The sequence below is a fragment of the Gymnoscopelus braueri genome (genome assembly GCF_963280865.1).
Source record: "Gymnoscopelus braueri genome assembly, chromosome: 15".
Lineage (NCBI taxonomy): Eukaryota > Metazoa > Chordata > Actinopteri > Myctophiformes > Myctophidae > Gymnoscopelus > Gymnoscopelus braueri.
Genome location: NC_137620.1, coordinates 1983639 through 2010997, shown reverse-complemented (window position 1 = coordinate 2010997; position 27359 = coordinate 1983639). Strand labels below are relative to the sequence as shown.

At 41.7% G+C, this 27359-nt stretch overlaps 1 protein-coding gene across 1 annotated transcript; it reads right to left on the bottom strand.

The window, feature by feature from the left end:
- Positions 1–1303: 1303 nt before the first annotated feature.
- Positions 1304–26882, bottom strand: LOC308102197 (extracellular calcium-sensing receptor-like; the record flags this gene model as incomplete). Its single annotated transcript, XM_080451798.1, has 10 exons — positions 1304–2217; positions 2922–3045; positions 4041–4268; positions 6030–6305; positions 6411–6617; positions 7210–7479; positions 7993–8079; positions 9346–9629; positions 9724–9782; positions 26737–26882. 10 exons carry the CDS (start codon positions 26880–26882, stop codon positions 1304–1306), a joined length of 2595 nt encoding a protein of 864 aa, XP_080307924.1.
- Positions 26883–27359: the final 477 nt, after the last annotated feature.

Below are 27359 nucleotides of genomic sequence, written 5' to 3'. Positions count from 1 at the left end.
GGTCAGGTTTAGCCATAGTTTTACTGAGGTAAGGTTTGGGAATAAGGATAGGTTTAGGCATAGTTTTACTGAGGTTACGTTTAGGAATACCTGGTGGCGCCGGATTTAACCCAGGGCGAGCGTGTTTTGCGGCGAGTGTTCTTGTATTCATCAGAAAGAGACATTCCATGGTGTTTCAACAGACCTAGAAGGATATCGAGCTTACAGTTTGGGTCAGCAGGTGAAAACATGCATTAGAAAAATCAACATAGTGCACGTGCACATTGGTATAGTGTTATGAAATCTTCATACTTTACAGAGCATGGGTTTCAGGGCTTTTGGCCATGAAATTAACAAAACAGTTTTAATTAGTTGAAACCAGAGGCCTTCAAAGATAATGCAGTCAGAACAATAATAGCTTAAAAGGTTGCGTTACATCACCTACATCATTACCTCTTACATGCCTGTAGTTTTTAGACCCATGAAGAGGTGGGAAAAATTGAAAAGTGGACCTACTATACAGTAGGTCTAAAATCAAGTAGTCTTTAACTCTTTGCCAAGAGTATTTTCATAAAGTACTCCCCCAGTGCCAGAAATTTGCGTTTTTTTTAATTTTTTAATTTTGTAATTTTTCATTCAAATAAATGATCTGATTGGGGTTTTAAACCCATAATACAGTTCTACCAGTAGAGAGCAACAAATCGACACATTGATGATCTCGCTGGCTCACTCGCCCCCTCCCAAACAGGCCGACGTCATATCCGGTCCTAACCGGATGTTGACATTTTTGACATTCGTTGATCGGGCTAAATTACGATGCGATACACGACTACGATGACTGATCGTCACCCAGACAAAAGAGAGTAGACGTGGACCTCTCCGTTCGTTTTTTATACCGTGTGAAAAACCGTGACTTTCCCTATTCTGGCCGAAAATCACCGGAGAAAAACAACGTGACCCGGAAATGAAATTTTTTTTTACATCCGGCTCCGGGTGAGTCTGAAGGAGTCAGGAAGCGAAAGTGATCATGAAAAATAATCAGAATAGCGCGACCACAGACAAAAGTAAAAACTCGGGATTTCTCGTGCTGGCACTGAGGGTACTCGGGAAAAACTCGGGATATGTCGGGGCGTGGCACTGAGAGAGTTAAGGATGGGTAGTTAACTTTTCACCAACTTTTATTTTTGACGGATAATAGATGTTTGTATCTCTGACCAAGTTATTGCATTTAGTTTCTGTTATACAAGGTTATCAGCAGTCAAATAAATCCATGTGTTATTGTTATAGAATACACTGAAAATGTGTTATAATTTAATGTCTGCTTCTACGGCTTGATGGCACTGCGACCCATAATAGACTTCTTAGTGTTTCTTTCGGGTTTCAAAAGCATTATATAACACTTTGGTCCAAAGAGTGCCACCAAAAGGCCAAAACTAGATGCTAAAATAGCAAACACCTCCACTACATCTGCATATTTGCCTGGAGAGCTGATATATGCTGGGATGAAGGCTATCCACACTGCACAGAAGATCAACATGCTGAAAGTGATTAACTTTGCTTCATTGAAGTTGTCTGGAAGATTCCTTGCCATGAATGCTAGGAGGAAGCTGAGGAGTGCCAGTAAACCAATATATCCTAGTAACACTGCAAAACCAACTGTTGATCCCACTTCACACTCATAGACTATCTTATCACTGTTGTATTGTGTGTTTTTATGAGGAGTTGGTGAGGCAGACACAAGCCAAGCTGTGCAGATCGTTGCCTGGATGGAAGTAAGAACTATAACTATTCCTCTCTGCTGCATAGCACCAAACCACTTCATATTAACTGCACCCCCAGGCTTGGAGGCCTTGAACACAGCCAACACCACCATAGTCTTTACCAGGATACACGAGACACACAGCACAAAGCTGATCCCAAATACTGCATGCCTCAGCTGACAAGTCCAGAGTCTGGGACGGCCAATGAACAGAAGTGAGCACAAAAAACACAGTTTGAGTGACAACAAAAGTTGGAAGCTGAGTTCTGAGTTGTTGGCGCGTACCATGGGTGTGTCTCGATGATAGACGAAGATACCTAAAACAATGGCACAGGCAAGTGTGCCTATTAATGAGATGGTGGTCAAGGAGATACCCAGGGCCTCATGGTAGGAGAGGAACTCCATGATCTTAGGAACACATTGGTCACGCTGGGGACTGGACCAGAAGTCCTCTGGACAACTGGTGCACTCTGTAGAGTCTAACAACGACGGCAAGGTTAAAGGGACAGACAAGTAAAGTATCATCCTAATAGATAACCTACATTGATACATTGTAATAATCCTACTATGTCCTATTATGCTACAGTAAATATGGAAACCTCTCTCCTGTATATCAGTCTGTCTGTCTGTCTGTCTGTCTGTCTGTCTGTCTGTCTGTCTGTCTGTCTGTCTGTCTGTCTGTCTGTGTGAAGCCAGGGTTGATTCTAATTGATCTCTTCTCTTCAATAGCACACACACAACTCCAGAGAGAACGGCAGCAGAAAGAGAGAGCTAGCTGGCTCAATGTTGCAAAGTTATAACTTACCTCTCCTTTGATTTAAATACATAGCAAGTAGCACACCCACTAAGGCTGTGCTACACGTAGCCTGCATAGACTTGGAATTTTTGTGGTCGAAAAGCGCAGAAGCTTTAATTACAACAACTCACAGCAGCACTCAGTGTCCTGTACAGTCACATAATGACCAATTGGAGGATGGGGAAATGTATACTCGACCATTTTCCTCCTCAGTGGGTTGATATACCGATCTTAAAATGATTGTTGATTTTTAACTTTTCATAAAAGCTGTTAGCATTTTTGCCATGGTAATATGGATCTGTAGTGGCAGTTGCAGTCCCAAGTCTCAATTGTGTACATAGTTTGTTTGTGAACATCCCAGGGTATGGACTAGTAATGTAAACCAACCAGTCTCATTGCTGATCTCTCCCTCAGAGCAAGCAATGCAGTCAAAGCAGCAGATAGGTTCTCCTTTCCTTCTGGCCACACGGGTTCCAGGCGAACAGCTCTCACTGCACACTGACCAAGGTGGCTACAGAGGAAAGTAACACAAATCAATTTAAACCAATTTACTTTCACACATGAACTCAACATGAGTTATTGTCACATTGTCACTCTCAAGTAGTACTATGGTGACAGCTTGGGGCAACATCTGACCGCCCGTCAACCTTTGGCGTGATGGGAGCCCTATAGCGCCCGTCAAAGCATTTTGCAAAGGTCCCGGTAATCCCACCCACACTGGAATGCAGAAGTTCCGTTAACACTCCTAAATCGTAAGAGGATGACGACTCAACTAAAAACACTTAAAACACAGCTAAACAAGACATGACTCAGTCATGTATACCAGCTTGCTGATTTGTCTCGCAGAATCTGGCAACACTGCTAGTGGCTCCCCATTGGCTTAGACAGGTCTAAGCCAATGGGGAGCCACTAGCAGTGTTGCCAGAGTGTTGCTTATTTCTCTCGCAGAATCTGGCAACACTGTTAGGCCAGAACGGACGCCACGCAGCTCGTATGCAGAGGTGTAAAGTAACTAAATACATTTACTCAAGTACTTTACTTAAATTTTGTCCTATATATTACTCTGTGTCACAGTGATTTGAACCGACGGCAGGCGTGTATAGTAGGCATAGAGGCGAGAGGCGTGTCTAGTACCATAACTTGAGAGGACGACACCGAGTATGGGAAAGTATCCCCATTGGCTTAAAAGACAGCCAATGATTGAAAACAATATGTCGAACACATGTTGAACACATGGATGACTAGTAGGTCAGTCTCTTCATAGACCAGCATGCTTTGCAAGCTGGTAAAAACACTTCAAACAAGGGGACTGATTAAGGTTAGGTATGGGGCACAAATGGCTAAAGTTAGGGTTAGGGGTGGTTGAAGTGTTAGTTGTAAACACGCAAAGTCGCCGGGCATCCTGTCATGTCAAACATTGACAGATGGTCAAATCCATCCCAACTCTTCACCTGTTTAATGTGATGGGAGTGAGAATGCAATGTTATGTTACAAAGCTGAAGGGACCTTTTTGGATTCAAAGTTCCAGAAGATTCTGTCTTCATCAAGGATGAGTTCTTCCCCTGCGGAGGCTGACTTCCTGTACACACCTACGTTGTGAACCTGTGTGCTTCCATCAGGGAGCCACGCCCAGTTCATGACATCATAGATTGGTAAAGGATCACCATTCTCATCAAATGATACTTGATCACCAAATGATGTGGTGAAGTTGACCTTTTGCAGGTAATAGACAAGCTAGAAATGGCAAAATTATGAAGAATAAGATACTTTAAAAAAATCCTGCTGTATACAATATGCACTAGTTACATTGACAGGGACTGTTATTGTATTAACACATTGATTACCAAGATCGCATTGATGCGTGCTTTCAAATCCATCACTTGATGGCCAAGATCGCTTTGATGCGTTCCTTCCAAAAAAAGGGGCACCCTAACACAGCTTTGGAATGATCGCTCGTCACTCAGAGAAGTAGTATGTGGATGTGACGTCATCGCGAAAAACGTCACATTCGTTCATCCCAATGATGGGATTTTCAGAAAAACAGCTGTAACGCAGTTCCTTTTTATTTTATTTAAGACCACCCGATCTCAACGGGCCGAAGCCCCAAAATGGCGGATCGCGGTTGGAAGGTTGTCGTTCCTATGGATACACAGATACCTCCGCCAACCCACGGGGACTATATTTTTTTCCACAGCGTTTGAAATCTCATCGGATTGAGGTAATTACGCTGGCAAGGGGATAGAAAACTATGTTTAATATCTTGGCAATCAATGTGTTAACTTCACCCTTACAGACTTTAAAACACAATTTAAACACAAACAGTAATTTGTGTATGGGGGCATTCAAGGGGATATAAAAAGAAATCTGCCATCAGGAAAAAGGGGAACGTTATAGGTGCAGTAAGTGATATTTGTTTGATCAAATAGGTGTTAAATATCTCTACTGTAGAGTGTTTGTTCAGTAACAGGGGTCTCCCCGTCTCTCCAGCACTTTAGTAAACACACAATACATTTTCAGTTCGCGATAATAATTCCATCCAATCAGGAGAGATAAAGGATACAGGATATACTAGAAAAGTGTGCTCCTCAGAGCGCAGGTCTCTGCTAGGCCAGGTAGCCTAATTTTGTGTATTCTTATAAACACATGTTTTAGTACAACTCCTACAAATGTTCTCCTACAAACTCAAACAAATCCCTACAGGCCCTGGGTAGGCTACCTGGCCTGGCAGAGACCTGCGCTTTGTGTGAATAATTAACAACATTTATAGGAATTGTAGCAAAACATGTGTTTATAAGAGTACACAAAATTGTGGAAAATGTGGTCTGGAACAAAAGGACAAAACACACACACACACACACACACACACACACACACACACACACACACACACACACACACACACACACAGAAAATCACCAGTACCTTTAAGCTTTACTCAGCACAAGTAAGACACGTGAACGCTGAAAGCGAACGCAGCTCGAAAATATTGTGTATTTACGGACTTGTAATCCGTGTTATTTCACCGTGATGGGGAGAGAACATTGACATTGTGTGTGTGTGTGTGTGTGTGTGTGTGTGTGTGTGTGTGTGTGTGTGTGTGTGTGTGTGTGTGTGTGTGTTTTGCAGGCTGTTGTGCATTTTAATCAGAGCATTGTCTAAATTCCTGCACTCTGGCGCACTCTGGCGGCTGCACACAGGCAGTGCACACACGTGAGTCACATGGGGGCGCGAGCCAATGAGAGCGCGGCTGCACACAGAGACGCAGACACACACACACACACACACACACAACCCGAGCACGGTTACATAGTAAGCTCCACTTGGTCGGAGGCGCCTCCTTCCGCGTTCGCAATAAAAGCACATGGCTCTCTCTGTGTCACGGGAGAATCCCGTTTTTCTTGCTTTTCACCAATGTCATATTTAAATAACTCATTATTGTTATAATGTTTTATCCAGCGAGAAACATTAACAGGTAACTGTGACTTAATATCACACCTGCCATGGCTGTATTGTCTGCAAACTGGCACAGCTGTGCCCAATGAAAGGCCCTCTTCCTGGCACACATTGCAACATGTCATGGAGGGCATGGGCCAGAGCATACACAGCCTTGTACACATTATACTCTGGCCTGAGTTCAGACACATCCAGAAGGGTAGTTTCTGCTGTTCCAAGGTCCTCTAGTCCAGTACACACCCTTCCACCAGCATCCACCCACTCAGACGGAAATGGTGCAAATTTACACCGAAATGTGTGCTCCCAAAACTGCCTCACCTGGACAAAAAACATGAAGTCTTAAGCGTAAATAAATTATGTGAATGTTTTTAAAATAGACATCAGTTTGAAATTGCAGCTTACATAAAAAAAAAAAAGACTCACTAGGTTATTTTCATGTCTGCTGTCAGGGTCATCGTCAGGATGTATTTTTAACAAGAAGTCCTTGAGACCTGGTATCTCTCCATGACGGATGGCGATACCCAGGGTGCCTCCCAGGTACGGCATGAAGTGAGGAGTCTGGAGTATGGCCGCCGATGTCCACAGCTCACTGGCCATCCACTGCAAACCTGTCACATTCTGCTTTACCACCTATTGTGTTGAACAAAGTATATTGGTGTAAATCGTTTTCATCAGACAGAAACCTTGTAAGCCCAAAACCGTTCAGGAAATGGAAAACAATTCTTCAATCCATCGTAGTTATTATTTAGTCAAAAGCGCTTATTAATACTTTTCATTGGTTAAATATTTATAAAACCCACATACTTTATACCAATTAATCATAGCAGTGAGATGTGTGAATGGTGTGATTTATCGTTTGTGATTTATTGTGCAGATAGACATACTGAGATAAAAAGCTAAAGAAAAAGAAGAAACCATTTTAGAGTGATCGCGCATTGAAAATGGCTGATTTTCACCCAAAAAAAAGAAAAATTGAGCTAGAGCTGTTTTTCTCAAAATCCCATCATTGGAGCGGACGGACATGACGTTTTTTGGAATGATGTCACATCCGTTGATTCCTTCTAGGGGAGTCGCGGGATCATTCGTAAGTTGCGTTATAGTGCCCTCTTGTGGAATTTTCAAAAAATATTGACGGTAAACTGTTGAATTTGACATCACGTGGATCTACGTGATTGGCAATGAATGTATTAATCCCAAAATTAACATGGAATATAACCCCAACCTCCTCCATGAGATGAAGCATGTGGTTCTCATGTGCAAATACAATGACCACATGAGCTGTGGATTTCTTCATCACAGAGACAATCCTCTGAAGTGCAGCTGGTTCATTGCCCCAGGGCAGAACCTCCATGTATGCCAGACAACCCAAACCAGACTGGACCAGGTCAGACTGGAAGATTCGGGCGGCATCGTGACCATAGTCTTCATCCATGAACAGCAGTCCTACCCAGGTCCACCCAAATCTCCACATAATCTGGAGCATAGCTCGAACCTGATTGGATAAAATCATTGAAGGATATGTTCTTAGGCTAGATTATTCATGTATGGTACAAGCAGTGAGTCTTCTTCACAGATTCCACAATGGAAAAGGTCAAATCATTCTCTTTACATACGGTCAACAAAGACCTATGCTGCCCTACAAAATTAAAGTGCAAAAACTCAATTTTTGGAGACATTGACTTATTTATTTGTCTCAAAGGTCAAATCAGCCTTCATGATTTTGGGAGGGATAAACAGTTACCTCATGAACAGATACCGGTATACAGTATTAGTGCAATATCACTTGTATACTGATAACCCAGTTGGCTGGCCAGCTGAAACACTTCAAAGCATTCTTATCAGTTTGATTCTTTGCAGAGTTGGCTTTGTGGGGCAGTAAGCTACACAAGAAAATGAGGGGGGATATGCAATATTTATTACAATCATTAGAGGTACTAAGTACTTGACATTTTTGTCAAGTACTACTTGACTACTACCAACAGATATTTTGCGTGTAGAAGTTCACCTGGAAGACATCACTTGGTATTGTTCTAAAGAAGGACGGGAACTGGTTCCTCTCACTCAGACAGGAGCAGGTGGAAAAGTAACTTACCTACAAATGGTACAAGACATCTGTTCTGTAATATTTTCTATTTTTAACAAATGTCCCCTGCAAATGGAGAATATGAGCATATGAGCACAACAGAATATAATAATAACAAAAACATAATATCCTTTGGGATATTATTATTACCCCACTTTGTACTATTGTTTGGATACACTTTGGGATATTGTTAATATCCCACTGCCTCTCCCTCTCTCTCTTCCTCTCCCGAAAGCACTTGAACGGACTCACTAAACGAGTGTGTGGTGTAGGCAGCATAAAGCAAACACTTCCAGTTCAAATTGTAATCTTAGATTACCTGATAATGAAAGCATTCATCTATTCAGAATTAAGTGTGGGATCTTGCGAGACCAGGTACATGCGCTGTGCACAAGTTGCAATGCATTTTGTGTTATGTCATTGTTAAAACCTTATTATGTATACATCACAGTGATTGATACATACGGTTTAGAATTACTATGTTATAATTGTTATAATTATAGATAACATTCTGAATATCACTCCAATTATTTCCCACCCCGATTATATAAACAAATACTCCATGAGACCGGCCCGACTCAGGCCGAAGGATTCCCACTCTCGGGTCCGGGCAAAGAATCTAACACAGATGCATTGCACTCCGACCTTTTCAAAACCTGCTTCATGCTCCAAAATCTGCCTGCGCTGTTCATATGCTCTGCTAGCAAGTAAATATGTTCTGTCTTTCAATATGTAAGCTGTAAACAATGTTCATCACATTTTATATTTCGTCGCCTTGCTAAACTAATGGCCTAAGTAATTTTTTTAAGTTTTTCAGGAAAAATAAAAAACTGATCCAAAACAAAACTATATGATATTTCTTAATCATTTCACCCAAAATGTTTATAACAAATTATGACTATTTAAATAGAAATAACACTGTCTGTCAGTTATGTAACATAAGAGATTTAAATAGGTTTAAATAGGATTAAATCTGATTTAGGCCAAAAAAAAAAAAGCAATAAAAATTGCAAAATGGCCTAAATCAGTAAATAATTTGGCTTAAGTCACAAAAAGGGGAGTGAACAGCATGATCCTTTTCAATTAGGATATGGGCGAATTTACCAGAGGTGGCCAGTGTCATGAGGAGCTGACTTAGGCAAAAATATCATTTTCCTCAAAAAATGACTTAGGCCATTAGTTTAGCAAGGTGACGATTTGTAACTAAATAACCCAAATTAAGCATACAACATAAAATTGGCGATGGTAAATGATTCTTGCAGGAAATTAACTTACCATGGGCACTCTGTACAAACCTAATATACTAGAGATGGCAATTGAATTTGTTGAGGAATCAGCACCCACAATTCCAAGCACTGGAGGAGACCCAACACAGCTCCCATCATCAAATTGAAACTGCTCCTCTCTCCCACTGACCAATGTCAACGCTGCACGGAATCCAAGTCCAAGCATGAGACCGTTATCATAGATACTATATCCCAGAGTCACATTGGGTAGCAGGCTGGTGTCTCTGTTGATCTCAGCAATGGCAAAAGCCATGGTCTGGGCCCATCTGAACCCTGGAAGGAAAAAGCTAACACACATAATTCCCCTGTAAACCTGAACATGTATCTTTGTAGAAATATACAACAGACTAAATCAAAACAAGTTCACTGTTCTCTTGCTTGCTGTTGTATTTGTGATACCAACCCATGGCAAGTGGGGTCCTGTCCCTTGGAGGTGAAAGACAGCTCAGGGTACACAGGGATGGAGTGGATCATGAACAAGCCACCCAGAACCAAGTCACCAGCCTTGTAAATACTGTTGACATTAAACTGTGCCTGTAACTCACAAGGAGAGGAAGGTGAGGAAGACAAAGCAGAGAATGAACAGAACAATATCAAGGTCAAGTGCAGGTATGAAAATAGGTGTGTGTCTAGAGAAGCCCTCATGACTGTCCTCCTCTGACTAACCCCCTTTCTGTCCAGTTTCTAACAGTGCTATGCCATACCCTGTGCCATTGTATGCCACTACGTAATCGTTCACAACACCCATCTGGGCAGAGGCCCACCAATGAGGCAGAAGCATGGGCAGGACTTAACATACATTAGCAGTCCTTTCATATCAAAATAATGTTGTTTGTGTCCTGTTAACTCATTCAGTGCCACTGGCCAAAATTCATTGTAAAAGAAATACATTCAGTGCCACAGCCAAAATTCATTGTAAAAAAAATAGTGCTTAGGAGCCGAGATACAGCCTTTTTCAGTAAGAAGTTAACACTGAGGTTTCATTCTCCTCCACCAAGCCTGAAAAACGATCATTTTGATCCCCAAATCAGGCTATCCTATTGGCCACTGTCTCCCCTCTGTGCCCAGACTAGTTCACACTTTCTCCCCCAAACAGTGGGGGGTTCCATTGTCTTCTAAAAAGCTGAGAGTTGAAAATGGGTTGCCAAATTTTGAGAGAGAAATAAGCAGGTAGGTCTAAGTGTTACTGCATGCAACTTTACAAAATAAAACGGTAAAATGCTTTGCACGGGGCTCGGGAGAAAGAGAAGAGGTGATATGGACACATTTTCGCTACATCGATGTGGAGAACAAAACACAATGCTTGATTTTATCCGAAGGCAAGCAATGTGGGAAAAACACAACAACTTGAAGAGACACAAGCGTTCACCACAAAGAGATCGAGTTATAAGTTAACAAAAGGTTTGGTGGTGGTTGTTTACAACGTAACATTAAACGTGGTGTTGCGTGTCGGCTTAATGTTCCAACAAAAACACTAATCCGACCCTTAAGTGCCCAAACTAATGCTGACGAACTCACGTTAGCTTCTTAGCATGTAGCGATAAACTTACACCTGGTGTTTGCACTTTCTCCATTTACAGCCCGTACATCTACACAAACGTTCAGATTTCAAATATAAAGTGCTTACCTCATGGCCAGGGATGTTACAATTCTATTCGGGTAACCCATAAGTACCCATATTTTCCGTATTTTCCAATAAAAAACATTTTAATCCGATCGGTGGCCATTTTCTCCGTATTTTCTCCATGCTTTCAACTACGTGACCCTATCGGTTGGGAGGTGTAATTGCACTCTGATACACTATAACTCTATGAGAAAATGACCGCCAATCGGATTAAAATGCTTTTTATTGAACAATACAGAAGTTACGGGTACTTATACCCACCCGAAGTAAATTGTAACATCCGTGGCCACGGAATGAAAACTTTCTATTTGAAATCCGAACGTTTATGTAGATGTACGGGCTGTAAATGGAGAAAGTGCAAAAAACAGGTTGAAGTTTCGTCATGACTGTCATAATATGACCGTCATGTAATGCTACTTTAGTAGCAGCAAGCGAACTATAGTAACTTGTAAACAACCCAGTGACAAACCTAAATTATTATTATTCATAATAATAATATTCACATTATTGTCTGAGCGTAAAGCTCTCATTCTATCAGCTGTCCACGTCGCTGACAAACGCGTCTCCTCTCCTCCTCCCTCAGTGCAACAAGTGAACACAATGCTATGTTCCACAAATGTGCTCAATCCTGCGCAAAATATCTGATCTTCAAGCATAAAACAGTTGCTGCGTGACAAGCTGTATGCTTGTAGATCCTATCTTTTTCCACCGCTTTGCAGTGAAAGGGAAAGTGGAAAATGGGTCGCCAAATTTTGCGAGAGAAATAAGCAGTCAGGTCTATGAAAATGTTACTGCATGCGTCGTTGTGCGATGAGAAAACAGTGAGGCATGAATGGGGTAATAGCCAAGGCTAATTTGCAACACCAGTCCCTGGTTAGACCTTTCTATATAAATATATACCTAATAAAAATGCATGAAGCTCTAATCTAAACAAGTATGAAAAGATATTTATATCTGCAAAGTAACTAGTAACTAAAGTTTTCAAATAATTGTAGTGAAGTAAAAGTACAAGATTTGCCTCTGAGCTGTAGTGGAGTAGAAAAGTATTACCATTATAATGTAATTATATATATAATTATAATATTAATAATAATAGAAATACGCGAAAAACAAGCCCAAAGTCGCTTATAATAAGCAGACATGGCAACATAGACTCGCATAGACTCGCTGTGCAGCTCGTCTACGGGCCGCTCTGCGGGGGGGTCTAGAGGTGTCAACTGCTCTTGCCTGGGGGAGAGAGGGGGAGAGCGGTCAATTTAGCCGAAATATAACGGTTGGGATGGTATATATGGTATATATTTCATATTTATAATACGTTTCAGAAGAAAAAAAAAACGGAGATGATTTGAAACAAATATTTAGGAAAAGTCATGAAAGGGGAACTTTCTCAGAGCTTCATGAGAGAAGATAATCCACTTTAAATTCTCAAAATCGGTCATATTGATAGCTTAGTCATGCAAGTGTTAAACAAGAAGTGATTTTTTTTTTTTACGTATTTTACGTCCTGTGGCACAGGGCTTATTACATTGGACTTATTTTACGTCCAGTGGCACTAAATGAGTTGTGTCTACAACACTATCTTACCAGAGCTACATTGGTAACTATTCACCCACTGAAGGTCATGACAAGCATTATGGATTTCATAAAATACTTTACATATAGGCTAACGATCACATGTGGCTTTGATGTTTGTTTGATGTTTTGACTGTTAGTGTTGTCCCATGATTCTTCTAGGGCACAGTGGTAGGCTACAATGTTTCGATTTGTGCATGCAAACACATTTATTCACAGAATTCACTTGTTTGCCTACTAGGTGGTATGTACAGTACCTGGCAGGTCCCTGTCATGTGGGGATGAGTGAGATAAGCAGATCACAGACAGGCCACATTGGGCCCCTCATCCACAGCATATAGCACTGACGAAGGTCCCAGGACCAAAACGTTAGATTTTTTAAATTCACCCCTCACTATGAGCACAGAGCACTTTATGAGCAATTAAAGATAAAGAAATTATATTTTCTTAAGTCTCTGTCTTAAGAAAATCAAGTTTTCCTTGCTATTTATGCAGCGAGTGAGTCTTTTTCTGGCAGTTTTCCTTTATATTTTTTAGACCACCGCTAAACCGTCAACCGTGAACAAAGGACAAAGAAGGGCGCAACAGTTTTCCCTTTTCTTCCCTGCCCCTCATCCACAACCACAACAGCACCACCCTCCCGAACGAGCTCTATGCCAACAGGGGCCATTTCAAATAAACAAGTAGCCTTGTATCTTTCAATACAGCGACATGTTCCTGACAAACTCTACACCTTAGCTGCCAATTAGTGGGCGAAGGAGGAGTCGGCACAACACAGGCCAGCTAGGGTCATCGCAGATTTCTCCCGTGGCAACCATTTTTCCAAAATGGCCACCGCCTGCTGTTATTTTGGTCGTCAGATTCTAAACCACCTAGGATCTTGAATGATGTCCATTCCAACAAGAACACAAGTTGAAATATCGAATCAAGTAAGAACACACAGATAATTTCACTCTTTTCTTCCTCTGTCTCGCTCTCTCCGTTCCACCTGCAACTCCAATTAACGGCAAAGCGGTCTTGAACTTGAACTTGCAAACGGGGTATCCATCATTCTTCTTATACATACAGTATTTTGACATATAAAGCGCAGACTGACAAACCTATAGTTGTTCAGGATCTGTGCACTGCAGACCTTTGTCTACTTAATTGTATCTTTCAAGGCCTTCAACATGACATTCAACATGACAACAACCTTATAAGCATTGATTGATTTTGATTGAATACTTTATTAGCAGTTTGCAAAAACAAAAGCACAGGAAAGTACAGTTCAATACAAGGTCTGCTAAGAGGATTTTAAACGCAAGAAAGCCTATGGCTTGTTTCCATTGGGGTCCTTTGTACTCAATTCATCGAAACATTTAATGACAGACAAATATACACTACTATGCAAAACACCATATAAACAAGGGTCTAAAAGTGCCTTGCCAGCAATCTGAGCAAAGTATTTTTATTGTCTCCGCCAGGCCGAAAGGCATGGCGAGAGAGTATGTTTTCCACCCCGTCCGTCCGTCCGTGTGTCCTTGTGTCCGTGTGTCCGTCCGTCCGTCTGTGACCAGCTAATCTCTGGCACCGTTGTCTTGATCGCAGCGAAACTGTGCACACACACTCCCTGGATGCCAATTCAGAACCTTTGCCCCAAATTCTTCTCATGGGCCTTTTATAGCGCCACCAGGAGGCCGATTTGTGCAAAACACATTTTTTGATAGTCCTCCTACAGATTTTGTCCAAAAGAACCAAAAAACCGCAAATCGGTACACAGTATCTCTATAGTCATTAAACGAAACGGGTCTTTCAGATTTCTCATATTCCATCCTGATTGGCTAAAAATGTCTTCCAAAGTTTGCAGGAGTGCTCCATTTTGAACAAAATGCCTCAAATCATGAACACAGCATGCAATTTCCGTGAAATGTTGCACGCCCATTTCCATTAGGCCGAGGAATAACTACCATTTGAATTTTGTCAAATCAGCCTCATGGTGGCGCTATAACAGGCCGATTCATGTTTTTACCTATAACTGCACCGATCTGTGTAAAACTTTGTATGCACACTCCCTAGAGGTCAAGGAAAAACCTTTGCCCTGCATTTTTCACATCTGCCTTTTATAGCGCCACCAGGAGGCCGACTTATGTAAAACACATTATTTTATACTACTCCTTCCAATTTTATCAAAATTTCACGCAAATCGGTACACATGATCTCTATAGTCATGTGATCACGACGGATGTGTTTGATTTGTCATATTCCATACTGATTGGCTAAAATTGACATCTAAAGTTTGCATTATTGGCTTGTTTTGAACAACATTCCGCAAATCATGAACGCAGCGTCCAATTGCGCTCAAACTTTGCACGCACATTCACACTATGTTGAGGAACAAATGCCACCCTTTTAACATTGGCCTGTTATAGCGCCACCAACAGGTCTAATTTAGCAAAACAAATGTTTTTAACAAAATGCCTCAAATCATGAATGCTGTCAGTGTCCGATTGTCGTGCAAGGCCTAAGAAGAAATGGCACCCTTTTCACGTTGGCCTATTATAGCGCCACCAGGAGGCCACAATAGCCTACCTGACCTGGCGGAGACCTGTGCTCCGAGGAGCACTTTTTCTAGTTTGTATTTGTTTTAAGTCAGTCGGTCAGACAGTTCTCATATGTGAACTACAGACACACACACTCACACACAGACGGACAGAGATTCTGTGCATTTATTGAATGATTATTATTATTAGTACTTTTCCAGGTGTAAATTTAGTCAGTAAGTAAATTAAGTTCGATTAAAATATCACAGTCAACGACAGTTGAGATAACTGACTGACAGCCTCTGGTACGGCCCCAATTTCTCAAGTAGCCTTAAAGATGCACTATATTATTTTTTCCACCGGGGTTGAACCTGTTCCTTTCAACCCCGGAGGTAGTGTTGCCTCCGAGGCAGTGTCACTATTCTACAGGTTGGAAGATGCAGATGCAATATAAACAATGGCAAAAGCAAGCGAAAAATCACCAAATCTTATCTAGAACGGAAAAGGGGGAAATGTAACTTTCCCATTCTACCCTGAATTAGAACCAGTGTCTCCTGCGCAAATGCTGATTTTATATATCTCTGCTCTTAACTAGCTCTTAACTAGTTTTGTTCATCATTGATAAGAACAGCTGAATGGACCTCCAAGCTCACAATGAGGTTGGAGGTCAAAAGAGGGTGGAGCCTTGAGTCAGCAAACCCAGCTAACTCCACCCCCCTTTGGTGGAGTTAGCTGGTTTAGCAGAACGTTTGAGGATCCAATGGAGTTAGAACTTTTTTTAATCAACACACAGACGTAAAGGGTGATCAATAGCACTGATTTATGGAAACAATGCAAAAGCGGAAAAATTGAGGTTTCTGCCCGACAGCAACGATATAATGTTTTAACACTGAACTAATAGAGCCTGCCTGCTTGCTCTAGGGAGAAATTGAATTTTGACCTTACGGTCGACATTTGTGTCAAACCAGGAACAGGATTGTGTCAAAGCTCGTGTCAAGCCAGACACAGGATCTAAATGTCTCAATAGAAGAGCAGGGAGACCAAATACAACCACCTCAACTGTATAAGTTATATTGTATTAACCTACTCTACCATACAGATTGGGCAAAATAACACTTTATTCACAAAACAAAGTTACATAACACAGCTTTAATGTCTCAAGTGGCCCATGATGCAACAGACCTGAAAGAAGTGGGAACTGAGACATAAAACGTGGATGAGTGGAGGATTGGGGATATTACTTGTTACCTAGTTAAAGTGGTTGAGGTGAGAGTGAAGCCCGAGGCATATTCAACTTGTACAGCTGTGTTCCACATGACAGTCCCTTAGCTGAGTGATTTCATCTGAAAGGCAGCTCCACAAAAACACAAACATGTTTTTAATTAGCCCAGGACTAAGAGGCATAGCAACAGGCCATTTAAAAGGTTGAACAATTACAACAACACTAATTAAATATCACATGGATCAGCACCTTGCTAAATCAGCCGTTACGGTTTAATTGTTTATTTGGCAAGATCGTCAAAATTTTTATACCGCTATACAGATACCTAATTCTCCAACAATGATCTTACATGTAAAGAAGAATAATATAATCAAGGTTGAATTAAATGAAAGTTTATATCCAGCATTCAACTTGCTGTAGACAGATGTATACTTACAGTAGCTTCTACCCCAGCTGTTAGCCTGCCAGCACACAGCAGCCAACACTGAAACACACACACATAATGATGTGTCAAATATTCGCAAAACAGACACAAACATGAACACAAGATAAAATGTTTACATCAGTCAATAGGCAGATCACGAGCCGGAGGATCATGTCTTCAGGCCGCTACACTTATTCAAACTAATCGATTCAATTGATTATAACAAATAATCAATAATCGATCATTTTATGAAATAATGTCATCGTATAATCTGTAAAATCTTCAAAAAATACAATTTAGATAGCCGATCTACGAGCTCTCAAGAGTTCACAACACTGTTAATTTGTGAAAGTACGCTTCATTGATTCATTGATATATAATCTTTTTTTATATGTATATGAAAACACTGATCAAAATGTCAAAACACTGATCAAAAGTACTCGATAGACTAATCTCTAACTAGAAAAAGTGCTCCTCGGAGCACAGGTCTCCGCCAGGTCAGGTAGGTTATTGTGGCCTCCTGGTGGCGCTATAATAGGCCAATGTTTAAAGGGTGCCATTTGTTCTTAGGCCTTGCACGGCAATCGGACACTACATTCATGGTTTGAGGCATTTTGTGCAAAACAAAATGTTTTGCTAAATTAGACCTGTTGGTGGCGCTATAACAGGCCAATGTTAAAAGGGTGACAATTGTTCCTCAACATAGTGTGAATGTGCGTGCAAAGTTTGACCACAATCGGACGGTGCGTTCATGATTTGCAGAATTTTGTTAAAAACAAGCCACTACTGCAAACTTTACATGTCAATCTTAGCCAATGAGGATGGAATATGAAAAATCAAACACATCCGTCTTGATCACATGACTATGGAGATCATGTGTACCGATTTGCGTGAAATTGGATAAAATCGGAAGGAGTAATATAAAAAAAAATGTTTTACATAAGTCGGCCTCCTGGTGGCGCTATAAAAGGCAAATGTAAAAAATGCAGGGCAAAGGTTTTTCCTTGACCTCTAGGGAGTGCGCATACAAAGTTTTACACAGATCGGTGCAGTTATAGTTAAAAACATGAATCTGCCTGTTATAGCGCCACCATGAGGCTGATTTGAAAATGTTCAAGTGGAATTTCTTCCTCGGCATAGTGGAAATAAGCGTGCAAAATTTCACGGAAATTGCATGCTGTGTTCATGATTTGAGGCATTTTGTTGAAAAAGGGGCACTCCTGCAAACTTTGGAAGCCATTTTTAGCCAATCAGGATGAAATATGAAAAATCTTTAATGACTATAGAGATACTGTGTACCGATTTGCGAGATTTTTGGACAAAATCTGTAGGAGGACTGTCAAAAAATATGTTTTGCACAAATCGGCCTCCTGGTGGCGCTATAAAAGGCCCATGTGAAAAATTTGGGGCAAAAGTTCGGAATTGGCATCCAGGGAGTGTGTGTGCACAGTTTCGCTGCGATCAAGCCAACGGTGGCGGAGATTAGCTGGTCACAGAAGGACGGACACACACACACACACACAGACGGACGGACGGAGGGTAAAACATACTCTCTCGCCATGCCTTTCGGCCTGGCGGAGACAATAATGGATAGTTGCAGCCCTACTTTGAAGCGTATGGGAATGCACAGGAGTAGGAGGTTGGTCATGTTGTCAGATCAAAGCAGAACTGATGTACGTTCTACTTCACACCATGCTCTTACATAGTCCTAGTTATGATAACTAGCACTTTACATACATTTTACATACATACAGTATACAGTCAAATAATATTTGAGCTCAAATAGTCACCACCAAACACAATATCTGAGTATTTTCTTTAATTGGTCAATTTAAACAAATGACATCCTTTTAGGAAAATTCGAGTAATATTGGTCTCTTGAAGTGAGGCCCATTATTACAAGTAGTGGTGGAAAGTATAACTGGGAAGTCAGTACATTTACTCAACTACTGTATTAAGTAGGCTACAATTATTCGACAGGTAGTTCCAACCAAGTAATTTCATTGGTTGAAATAGGCTCTCCAGACTTCAGTGATGCTTGCGGAACTAATACATAAAACTGCCAATAACGGTAAAGCACACCCTCCAATTGGCCCGCCTAAATTGACTACAGTCTTGCACTTCACCAGGAGCGGTCACTGTAACTGAAGCTTTGAGTAATTAACCTCTCCTCGATATTTGCTCCATGCACAGCAGCCATATTGGAAGGACATTGGGCCTCTTCCTTACTTCCTTCACATCACATGTGTTACCAATGATTCTGTTCGATTGAGTGTAGCACAGTGGTTCTCAAACTGTTTTAATTTCAAGGACCCCCATAACTCTGAGACAGGCACATTGAATGGTTTTATCTTTATTGTTGTTTTACATGTATTGTATTGTATTGTACTGCATGCTGTCCCCTGCCTTTTGGTGGAATGTTGGACACATTTGTACACTCTCAGAGTTACAAATCTGTAAGGGGGCCATATATCAGAACCCTGACTCTGTTTGACCAGAATGGAACAGAGCCTTCATTCGTATCATTGGCAACACCTGAAGGAAGTAAGGAAGAGGCCCAATTTATTTCTAATATGGCTGCTGTGCATAGCCTAAAATTGGCTCAAGTGGTTCAGTGCTTCACAAAAGCTCCATTTGTCCATCACTACAAGTCTTAACCAAACTATTGTACTAGTAACTAGTAAACATGCAACATTCTCAAGTCTACAGCTACACAAGATACACAATACTCAATCATAGTCTGAATTTATCTTTTTATTATAAAGAAAGATAACATTACATAGATAACATAATAGACAATGAATTGACAGAAATGGCCCATTAGTCTGAAACTAGGAGTAGAATGATCTCACAATTTAAGTTAGGTTAAACACAGGTTTAGCCTAACACAAGTTAAAAGGTTACGCCATGCTACTGCATGGCTAGATATCCTCCTAGAAAACACTAGAGGGTCCTAGAAACCACATCAACTGACCACTAAATTACTGAAAGTAGATATACAAGCTGAATTGCAATGCGACACACTGTGAGCTTGTAGATCTGCTATTTTCACCTTTTATGAGTTTTTATGAGACTGTAAACAATATCGGCTCAAGGATTGTGATGTCATCCATTGATTTCTACAGACCCATTTTGAAGTGACTCTTCACTCAGTACAACCCAATGACAAACCCCGACAGCATAACCTGCTTTATCATCAATTTTGAAATGAATGGGACCATAATTTATAAAAACGCATTTAATACTGTGTGAAAGAAGACTTGAAACTAGAGATTGAAAACATAAAGTCTTTATGGAACGGTTTAGGTAATAAGACAAAGTGTAAAGTTGCGTCAAGTTACATACATTCAATGGAACAAAACATATTTTGCATCCGGTAGGAGGGGAATCAGTGCCATCTACTGGGCCATAGCCTGAGGCTACGAGCTCAATCCATGGTCTTGAAGGGCGGACCCAAACACAGCCGCCTGGATTTGTGCGTGGCTTCCTATTGCTTCACCAATCTATGTCCCCGCCTCCCCTCCCCTCCCCCCCTCGGCCTGTGCACGGAGCACGCTGACGTCACCAAATTTAGAGCGACGCCCCTCTGCACTCTGATTGGTTAGGAGATAACAAGGTCCAAGACCATCGTTCATGCATCGCTCCCCCAGGCTTTTTTTCTTTTGTAACAAAAAAAAAAAGCCTGGGTTTCCGAGGCTAACTGGGCCATGAATGAGAACTGCAGCGTTTTTATTACTTCCGCTTTGGCTTCATTTCCAATGTGCGTGCAGAGGTGATGGCATCCTCTGTAGAGCGATGTGCACGGTAGGCAAACTGGAATGGGTCAAATATCTGTACAATATTTGCCTCTTGAGATGTACTAGTGAAACAAGAATAAAGGAGGTTTTATGTGTCACGTACAAGCAGTGAAATGTTGTTGGGATTTTTTCCGCAAAGAAATTGTGCAACATCCTAAATGTGCGATTGTATAGATCAGTAATTTGTGCTATTATTTTTGTAACACTTTTGGTAAATCTTGTATTTTTTTCACTATTTTGGACCTGGAATGCCAGGTTGAAAGTGGATAAAAGAAAGTTATGATTTTGTCAAATTGTTGCACTAGCTCCAAACAGACAATTAAGGCCTCACACCTCCTCTATCAGGCCTTATCCCCAAGGGGGGCCCCCGGACCACAGGTTGGGAAGCACTGATCCAGTCCATCCACATTAATGTTTATCAGCACCTCAGGTGTGTGTTTATGACGAGGAGCACCCACGGGATCGGTGTCTACGACATCATGTGTGTGTGTTGTGCCTTGAGATATTACACTTCTCTGGGGCACAGGGCCGTGTTTAAGTGTGTTTTTTAAATTTTTTATTAAATAACATAAGCCTAACCTAACCCTAACCCTAACCCTGCATGTGCTCTGGGGGGGGGGGGGTAACTTAAGTTACACAGATTATAACTTTTCAAAGTTAAATGTATGCCTGCTGTCTGAAGCCGGAGACAGACTCTCCATGTTCCCAGACGCAATATCTCATTGAAGAGCATAGATACGATATATTATGGCATAGATATGACGTTCTGTGTGTGTGTGCGTGTGCGTGTGCGTGCGTGCGTGCGTGCGTGCGTGCGTGCGTGCGTGCGTGCGAGAGAGAGAGAGAGAGAGAGAGAGAGAGAGAGAGAGAGAGAGAGAGAGAGAGAGAACCAAATGTGTACACTCTGAGAGTTATGGGGTCCTTGGAATTAAATGGAACAGAGCCTTAATTAGTATAATTGGTAAGAACTGTGAAGGAAGTAAGGCAGAGACCCAATTTTAAACAAAATGCCAACGGTCCAGAAAATGGTAGGGGTGAAAAGCCTTTTGGTTGATTGATTGATTGATGTACTTTATTTAGTAAGACATGAGAACAACAGTACATGGAAGTACAAATTCACATTACAAGGTCTACTAAACTAGAAGACTCACTAAGCACTGAGTTTGTTTATTAATGCCCTTTCCTCCTGTTTTCCAGTAGGGAGGTAGGGTAGAATTTGTAACCCCTATGTTTTGTTTTATGTTAAGGAAGTTATTTAGCATTATTTGAGTTATTTGTGTTTGTTATTTTGGGCAGTATTCATCCTGATGTCAACACTTACAGTACAACAGTAATACATCATCTTTGGACTGTTAACCAGTATCTTGGTCATCTTTGGGGCCAGGGTAAACATGGGGAGAGCAAGTTTTTTTCTGTTGCGCCTATAGGTTTCCCCTAGGCCGGGGCGTAACACAGTTTGAAAACATTTTAATGTAGGGTGATAAGTGATATTTTTTGGTTACACCAAAACGTTTTTAGTTTAAAGCACTGATCGTTATCATTGCTATAGAGTGTTTGTTCAATAATAGGGGTCTCCCATCTCTTCAGCTCTTTAATAAACTGAAAATATATTTCCATGGGTTGCCAGTTTCAGCCGATCAGAAGAGAGTACCCATGTATCAGCTTCAATGTTCCACTGCCAATTTTGTCTGCTCGTCTGTCATCACTTCCAATTTCACGTGTTTAATCTGTATCCTCTCTCCTGATTTGAGGAAATTGGTATCCCGACCTGAACAATCAGAATATAGAGCTTTACCACTTATTTTAACAGAAGAATATCACTTACACTGCCTTTAATTTTTCAAAATGGATATCTGTTATAAGACACAAACAAATCAAAGTCAAACCAATTTTGTTAATTTGCAGGACTTTTCTCTAGATCTGGACACGGCAATGAGTTAAGGGCCATCGACACCAAGCACTGTAACTGTTAACACATCGAGTGCCAGAGGTTTTTTAAAACAGGGTGAATCCAGTGCCGGCGTTTCTTACCATTTACGCCGATCGTTTTAGAGCTGTAGAAGCCACCACGAGGACCCGGATGTAAACAAAGGGTGTCTGGGCGATGGCCGAGGGTCCCTTCTAACGACTGGAACAATAATATTTCTACCGCGATCCGCCATTGCAGAGTGATCGCCCGTCGAAAATGGCTCGTTTTCACCACGCTAAAAAGATGTGGAGATATGGACCCTTTTCTCCAAATCCTATCATTGGAGCGGACGGAGGTGACGTTTTTTTGGGCTGACGTCGCATCCGTCCATTCCATTTGAAAGGGTCCTAGGATCATTCCTAAGTTGCGTTAGAGCGCCCCTTACGCATAGTTGTTTTTTAGTTTTTTTAAAAAGGTGCATGGGAGTTGAAATGACACATGTATGATTTAGGGCTTGGCCATATGACTTCATATCAATATCACCATTATGTATAACTTCTGCCTCGATTAATAATCATGCAATGCATTTGTGTACGCCACCATTGTAGGGGTTAACGGTGCACTTCGCTCGTGTTTAACCTTTCTTCATATCCTCACTAATGCTCATTTTGAGATGGAACCATTTTTTGTCTAATCACTGTGTCTCAGAGGAGGGCTGTGGACCTAATGGTGCTTGGTTGGTCATTTCAAACAATATTTAAAAGTGTTCATAACCTGCTAACTATATTCTACCCAGAGCCATCCAAAACTAGCAAAGTGTGTTGGAATTAGGTGGGTCATGGGCTTCAGGTCAATCTTATCAGTTTGTTTTGTGACGTTTTGTAGTTTGTAGTGACGTTGAGGTGTTTGGAGAACCAAGAGGTGCAAAACAGCCAACGGCTAAAATATTATAGATTGTGATCTAAAAGTCTTTCTTCTAATAAAAGTAATATGATGTTTTAACTGTCTATTCTGTTGTCTCTGTATAGGGGTCAGGTTGAAGGGGGAAGGAACCAGTAAATGTAGTGGTAAACTATACATTAACCCCGATGGGGAGTGGATAAAACTGTATCCGGACACACATAATATATGGAAGCTGATGGAAACACATCAAGTGTGTAGACAGCTGGACTGTGGCTCTGCTACTTCAACAGGAACGAGTGATTTATTTGGGTTCTGGTTCCAGAACGGTTGGGACACAGTGGAGGTGATCTGTTCAGGTAACAAACAACGACTTCAACAATGACACAACTCTAAAAACAGTGTCTTATCACCAAACTGCAGTTCAAATCTTCAGACAGATCAGCCTCTACCAGAGCCGTAGGAAGCCATTCCCAGTTGGGGGGGATATATTTGTACCGAAGTGAAGCGCGCGCGCGATTTTCTTTTTTTTTCGCGGATTTTGAACTTTTTTTTTGTTACTTTATTTCGGTTTTAGGGTTAGGTTAGGGTTAGGGTTAGGGTTGTGTTATTTTAATTATTTTGGGGGAGCCAGCCCCCCAAACTCCTGAAATGCATTGAAATCTATGAAATTTATAATAAAAAAGCCAGCCCCCCAAACCCCTAAAATACATAGAAATCTTTATATTGTTGTCTGAACACTATTTATTTATTTTTGTTTAAGTATTTATTTATGTATTTATGAATTATATTATTTATGTATTTGTGTTTAAGTATTTAAATGCATTTATGTATTTATGAATTATATTATTTATGTATTTATTAGCTGTTATAATAATCCATTGTGAAGAATTCCTTTTTCCAGATGAGCATAACAACAACATAAGAGTTGTTCTTTAAATGGGCACACTATTTAATTATATTGATTAATATATATTAAATACATGTTTATTTATTAGACTTTAAAAACTCAACATTAATAAACAATCAACCATATTACTATTAGTCTACTGAAATAGCCTAGACTATGCCCACATCAGCAGCCAATATGTAGCCTGCTAGGGCAGGTAAATAGAAATACTGACATCTTGTTAAAAACACAACCAGATAAATAAGATGTAATATCCCATACCGAATCGATCTCAGGAGATGTTTCATTCATGAAGAACTGTGACACTTGTGCTTGGGTCCTTTCTTTGGGTTCTTATATTTTTTGGAATGTTGTTCTCCTGAGGCATGTCTGTCTGATGTCAGCCAGCCCACCATGCACCACAGAAAACATACGCCGACAACTTTAAAAAGTTTACAGTTTGCTTTGTAAACTTCTCCAAACATCTCCACTGACGCTGTCAGCCAAGGCACAGCTCCGCACAGAACGTATCTTAGCAACGTGAAAGCGCTATTGTCATTGGTCGTGTTTTGAGTAATGAGCCAATGAGCTGCTGAGCACACTCCCAGACAATGGCCTTATAGCCAGCGTTGCCAAGTCTGCTTATTTCCAGCAACCAAACTTTGGCTTGTTTTTGGCTTGTTTTTGTAGGTCGCCTGGCTCATTTCTCTCACTATACTTGGCAACACTGATTCACTGCGCTCCCAGTCTCCCAGTAACACAGCAGAGCAGAGAGACAGGACAGCACCGCTCTGTCATTCAAATTGATTCCCCGACCTTAAAAATACGGCACACCCACAGGCCCACAGCTGGTGTCTGATGAGCAGGTAATGAGGGGGGAGGGAGAGGGGGGGTGGGGCCGCTCTTCCACCTTCAAGCAGCTCACACAGCTGATCGTGATCTGGGCCCAGCAGCCCTCCCTTCCAGGCAGCGGCCGCGGGGTCCTAGTGCCGGCCTGCTTTGAGGGTTTTTTTCCCTCCTCTTTTTCCCCGTGGCCTTGCGGCCCAAATACCGGTTCGCCGCCCACGCGAGGCCCCCCGCCCCCCCCCCCCCTTTCCTACGGCCCTGGCCTCTACTCAACAAAATGCTCATGTCCATACTACAGATGTCAGGTTGGTGGGAGGAGCCAGTGGTTGTACTGGTACACTGGAGAAGAAACTCGATGGAGAGTGGAGTCCAGTGCAGTCCAGTGCTCGTTATGGGTTTCAGCTGAGGACAGCAGATGAAGTGTGTCGACAGCTGGACTGCGGCACTGCTGTTTCAACACAAACCAGTAAAGATGTGCCAGACGGTGATGGCACTGAGAAAGAAGTGGAAGTGATCTGTTCAGGTAGCAAACAATGACTTCAACAATGACAGAAATCTATCTTTCTGTATATATGTGTGTGTGTGTGTGTGTGTGTGTGTGTGTGTGTGTGTGTGTGTGTGTGTGTGTGTGTGTGTGTGTGTGTGTGTGTGTGTGTGTGTGTATATGTGTGTGTGTGTGTGTGTGTGTGTGTGTGTGTGTGTGTGTGTGTGTGTGTGTGTGTGTGTGTGTGTGTGTGTGTGTGTATGTATCTAGTAGATCTGCGATTTTAGCTTATTATTGCAGAAAGTCTCTTATCTCCATTTTCTTTTTTATCGATTGATAAATATTTTGGATCTTGTGGGGGGAATTGAGTTGCCAGAGGCAGCTCAGCAGTTAAGATACAGTTACAGGATAAGAGAAGTATAGGGTAGAAAAGAAAAGGAAAAGATAAAAAAAAGAAAACAACAACGGTCTCACATGCTGCTGCAGTCTACCTGAAAGGTAGTCCGTCTGACCCATGCCACCATGATCCATGCCACCATGCCGTGGCCTACACATGCATCCCTGCGAGATTCTCTACAAGCATTTGTGGCTGGATGGTCAGCAGGGACGAGCTTGAAAAAGCCTCCATATTCCAGGCACTGCCGCTGGAATATGGAGGCATATGACGCTGCATTTTTGTCTGTCTGTCTGTCTGTCTGTCTGTCTGTCTGTCTGTCTGTCTGTCTGTCTGTCTGTCTGTCTGTCTGCCTGTCTGTCTGTCTGTCTGTCTGTCTGTCTGTCTGTCTGTCTGTCTGTCTTTCTGTCTGTCTTTCTTCCCTCGTTTATCTTTGGTCTGTGTGGATTACTATGGCGGGACGGGGGTCGGGGGGGTGGAATTACTGAGCCTTAAGTCACTGGTAAATGCTAATTTATTCATAATTGATCCACTTGCCAAACAGAACATTATCTTCAAGTTAAAGACTGGTTTATACTTCATCATAGTGGCACACACTGACCGAAAACAGCTGATCTACAAGCGTCTGGGCACCAGAACGATGCAGGAAGACTTCCACAGTTGGGGGTTCATTCTCCCCCGTCTTCAGGGAGAGGTTGAACAGGTCCCTGAACTTGATTGATTGAATAGGCCTGTATTAACAGTTTGCAACTGCTCACCGCCAGTTTGCTCACCAGCGCATGAAGCACCCGGAAGTATACCTCAACTTCCTGGATTGGCTCCAATGTTGGAGCCAAAAGAGCAGGCACACTAGTGTGGGGAACATGTTCCTGAACGGGGCAGCTAGTTGCTCAGCACACACCCTCTGCACCCGGGAGTTGATGTTGTACCCGCTGCTTTCCTGCATGGTGTTGGTCCAATTGAGCTGAGGCCTCAATTGGACGGTGGTGAGGGTCAGGGGTGGAGGAGCTTCCTACTACACTGCTATGGGGCAATGACAGTGGATTCTGAGTGGAGGCGTGTGTGGATGGTGGAGGAGTGTGTGGATGGTGTAAATATAAAAATTAATCATACATTTTTAATATGTATGATTCAATATGTACTACATCAATTCTTTATAAAAATGGTTTTGAAATCTCTCTCTCTCTCTCTCTCTCTCTCTCTCTCTCTCTCTCTCTCTCTCTCTCTCTCTCTATCTCTCTCTCTCTCTCTCTCTCTCTCTCTCCCTGTCTTCAGAGTCAGTGAGGTTGGTGAATGGGACTAGTTGGTGTTCAGGCAGCGTGGAGGTAAAGTCTAATCAGTCGTGGGTCTCAGTGTGTGAAGGTGACTTTGACCAGCAGGATGCAGAGGTGGTCTGTAGACAACTTGGCTGTGGGCCTCCTTT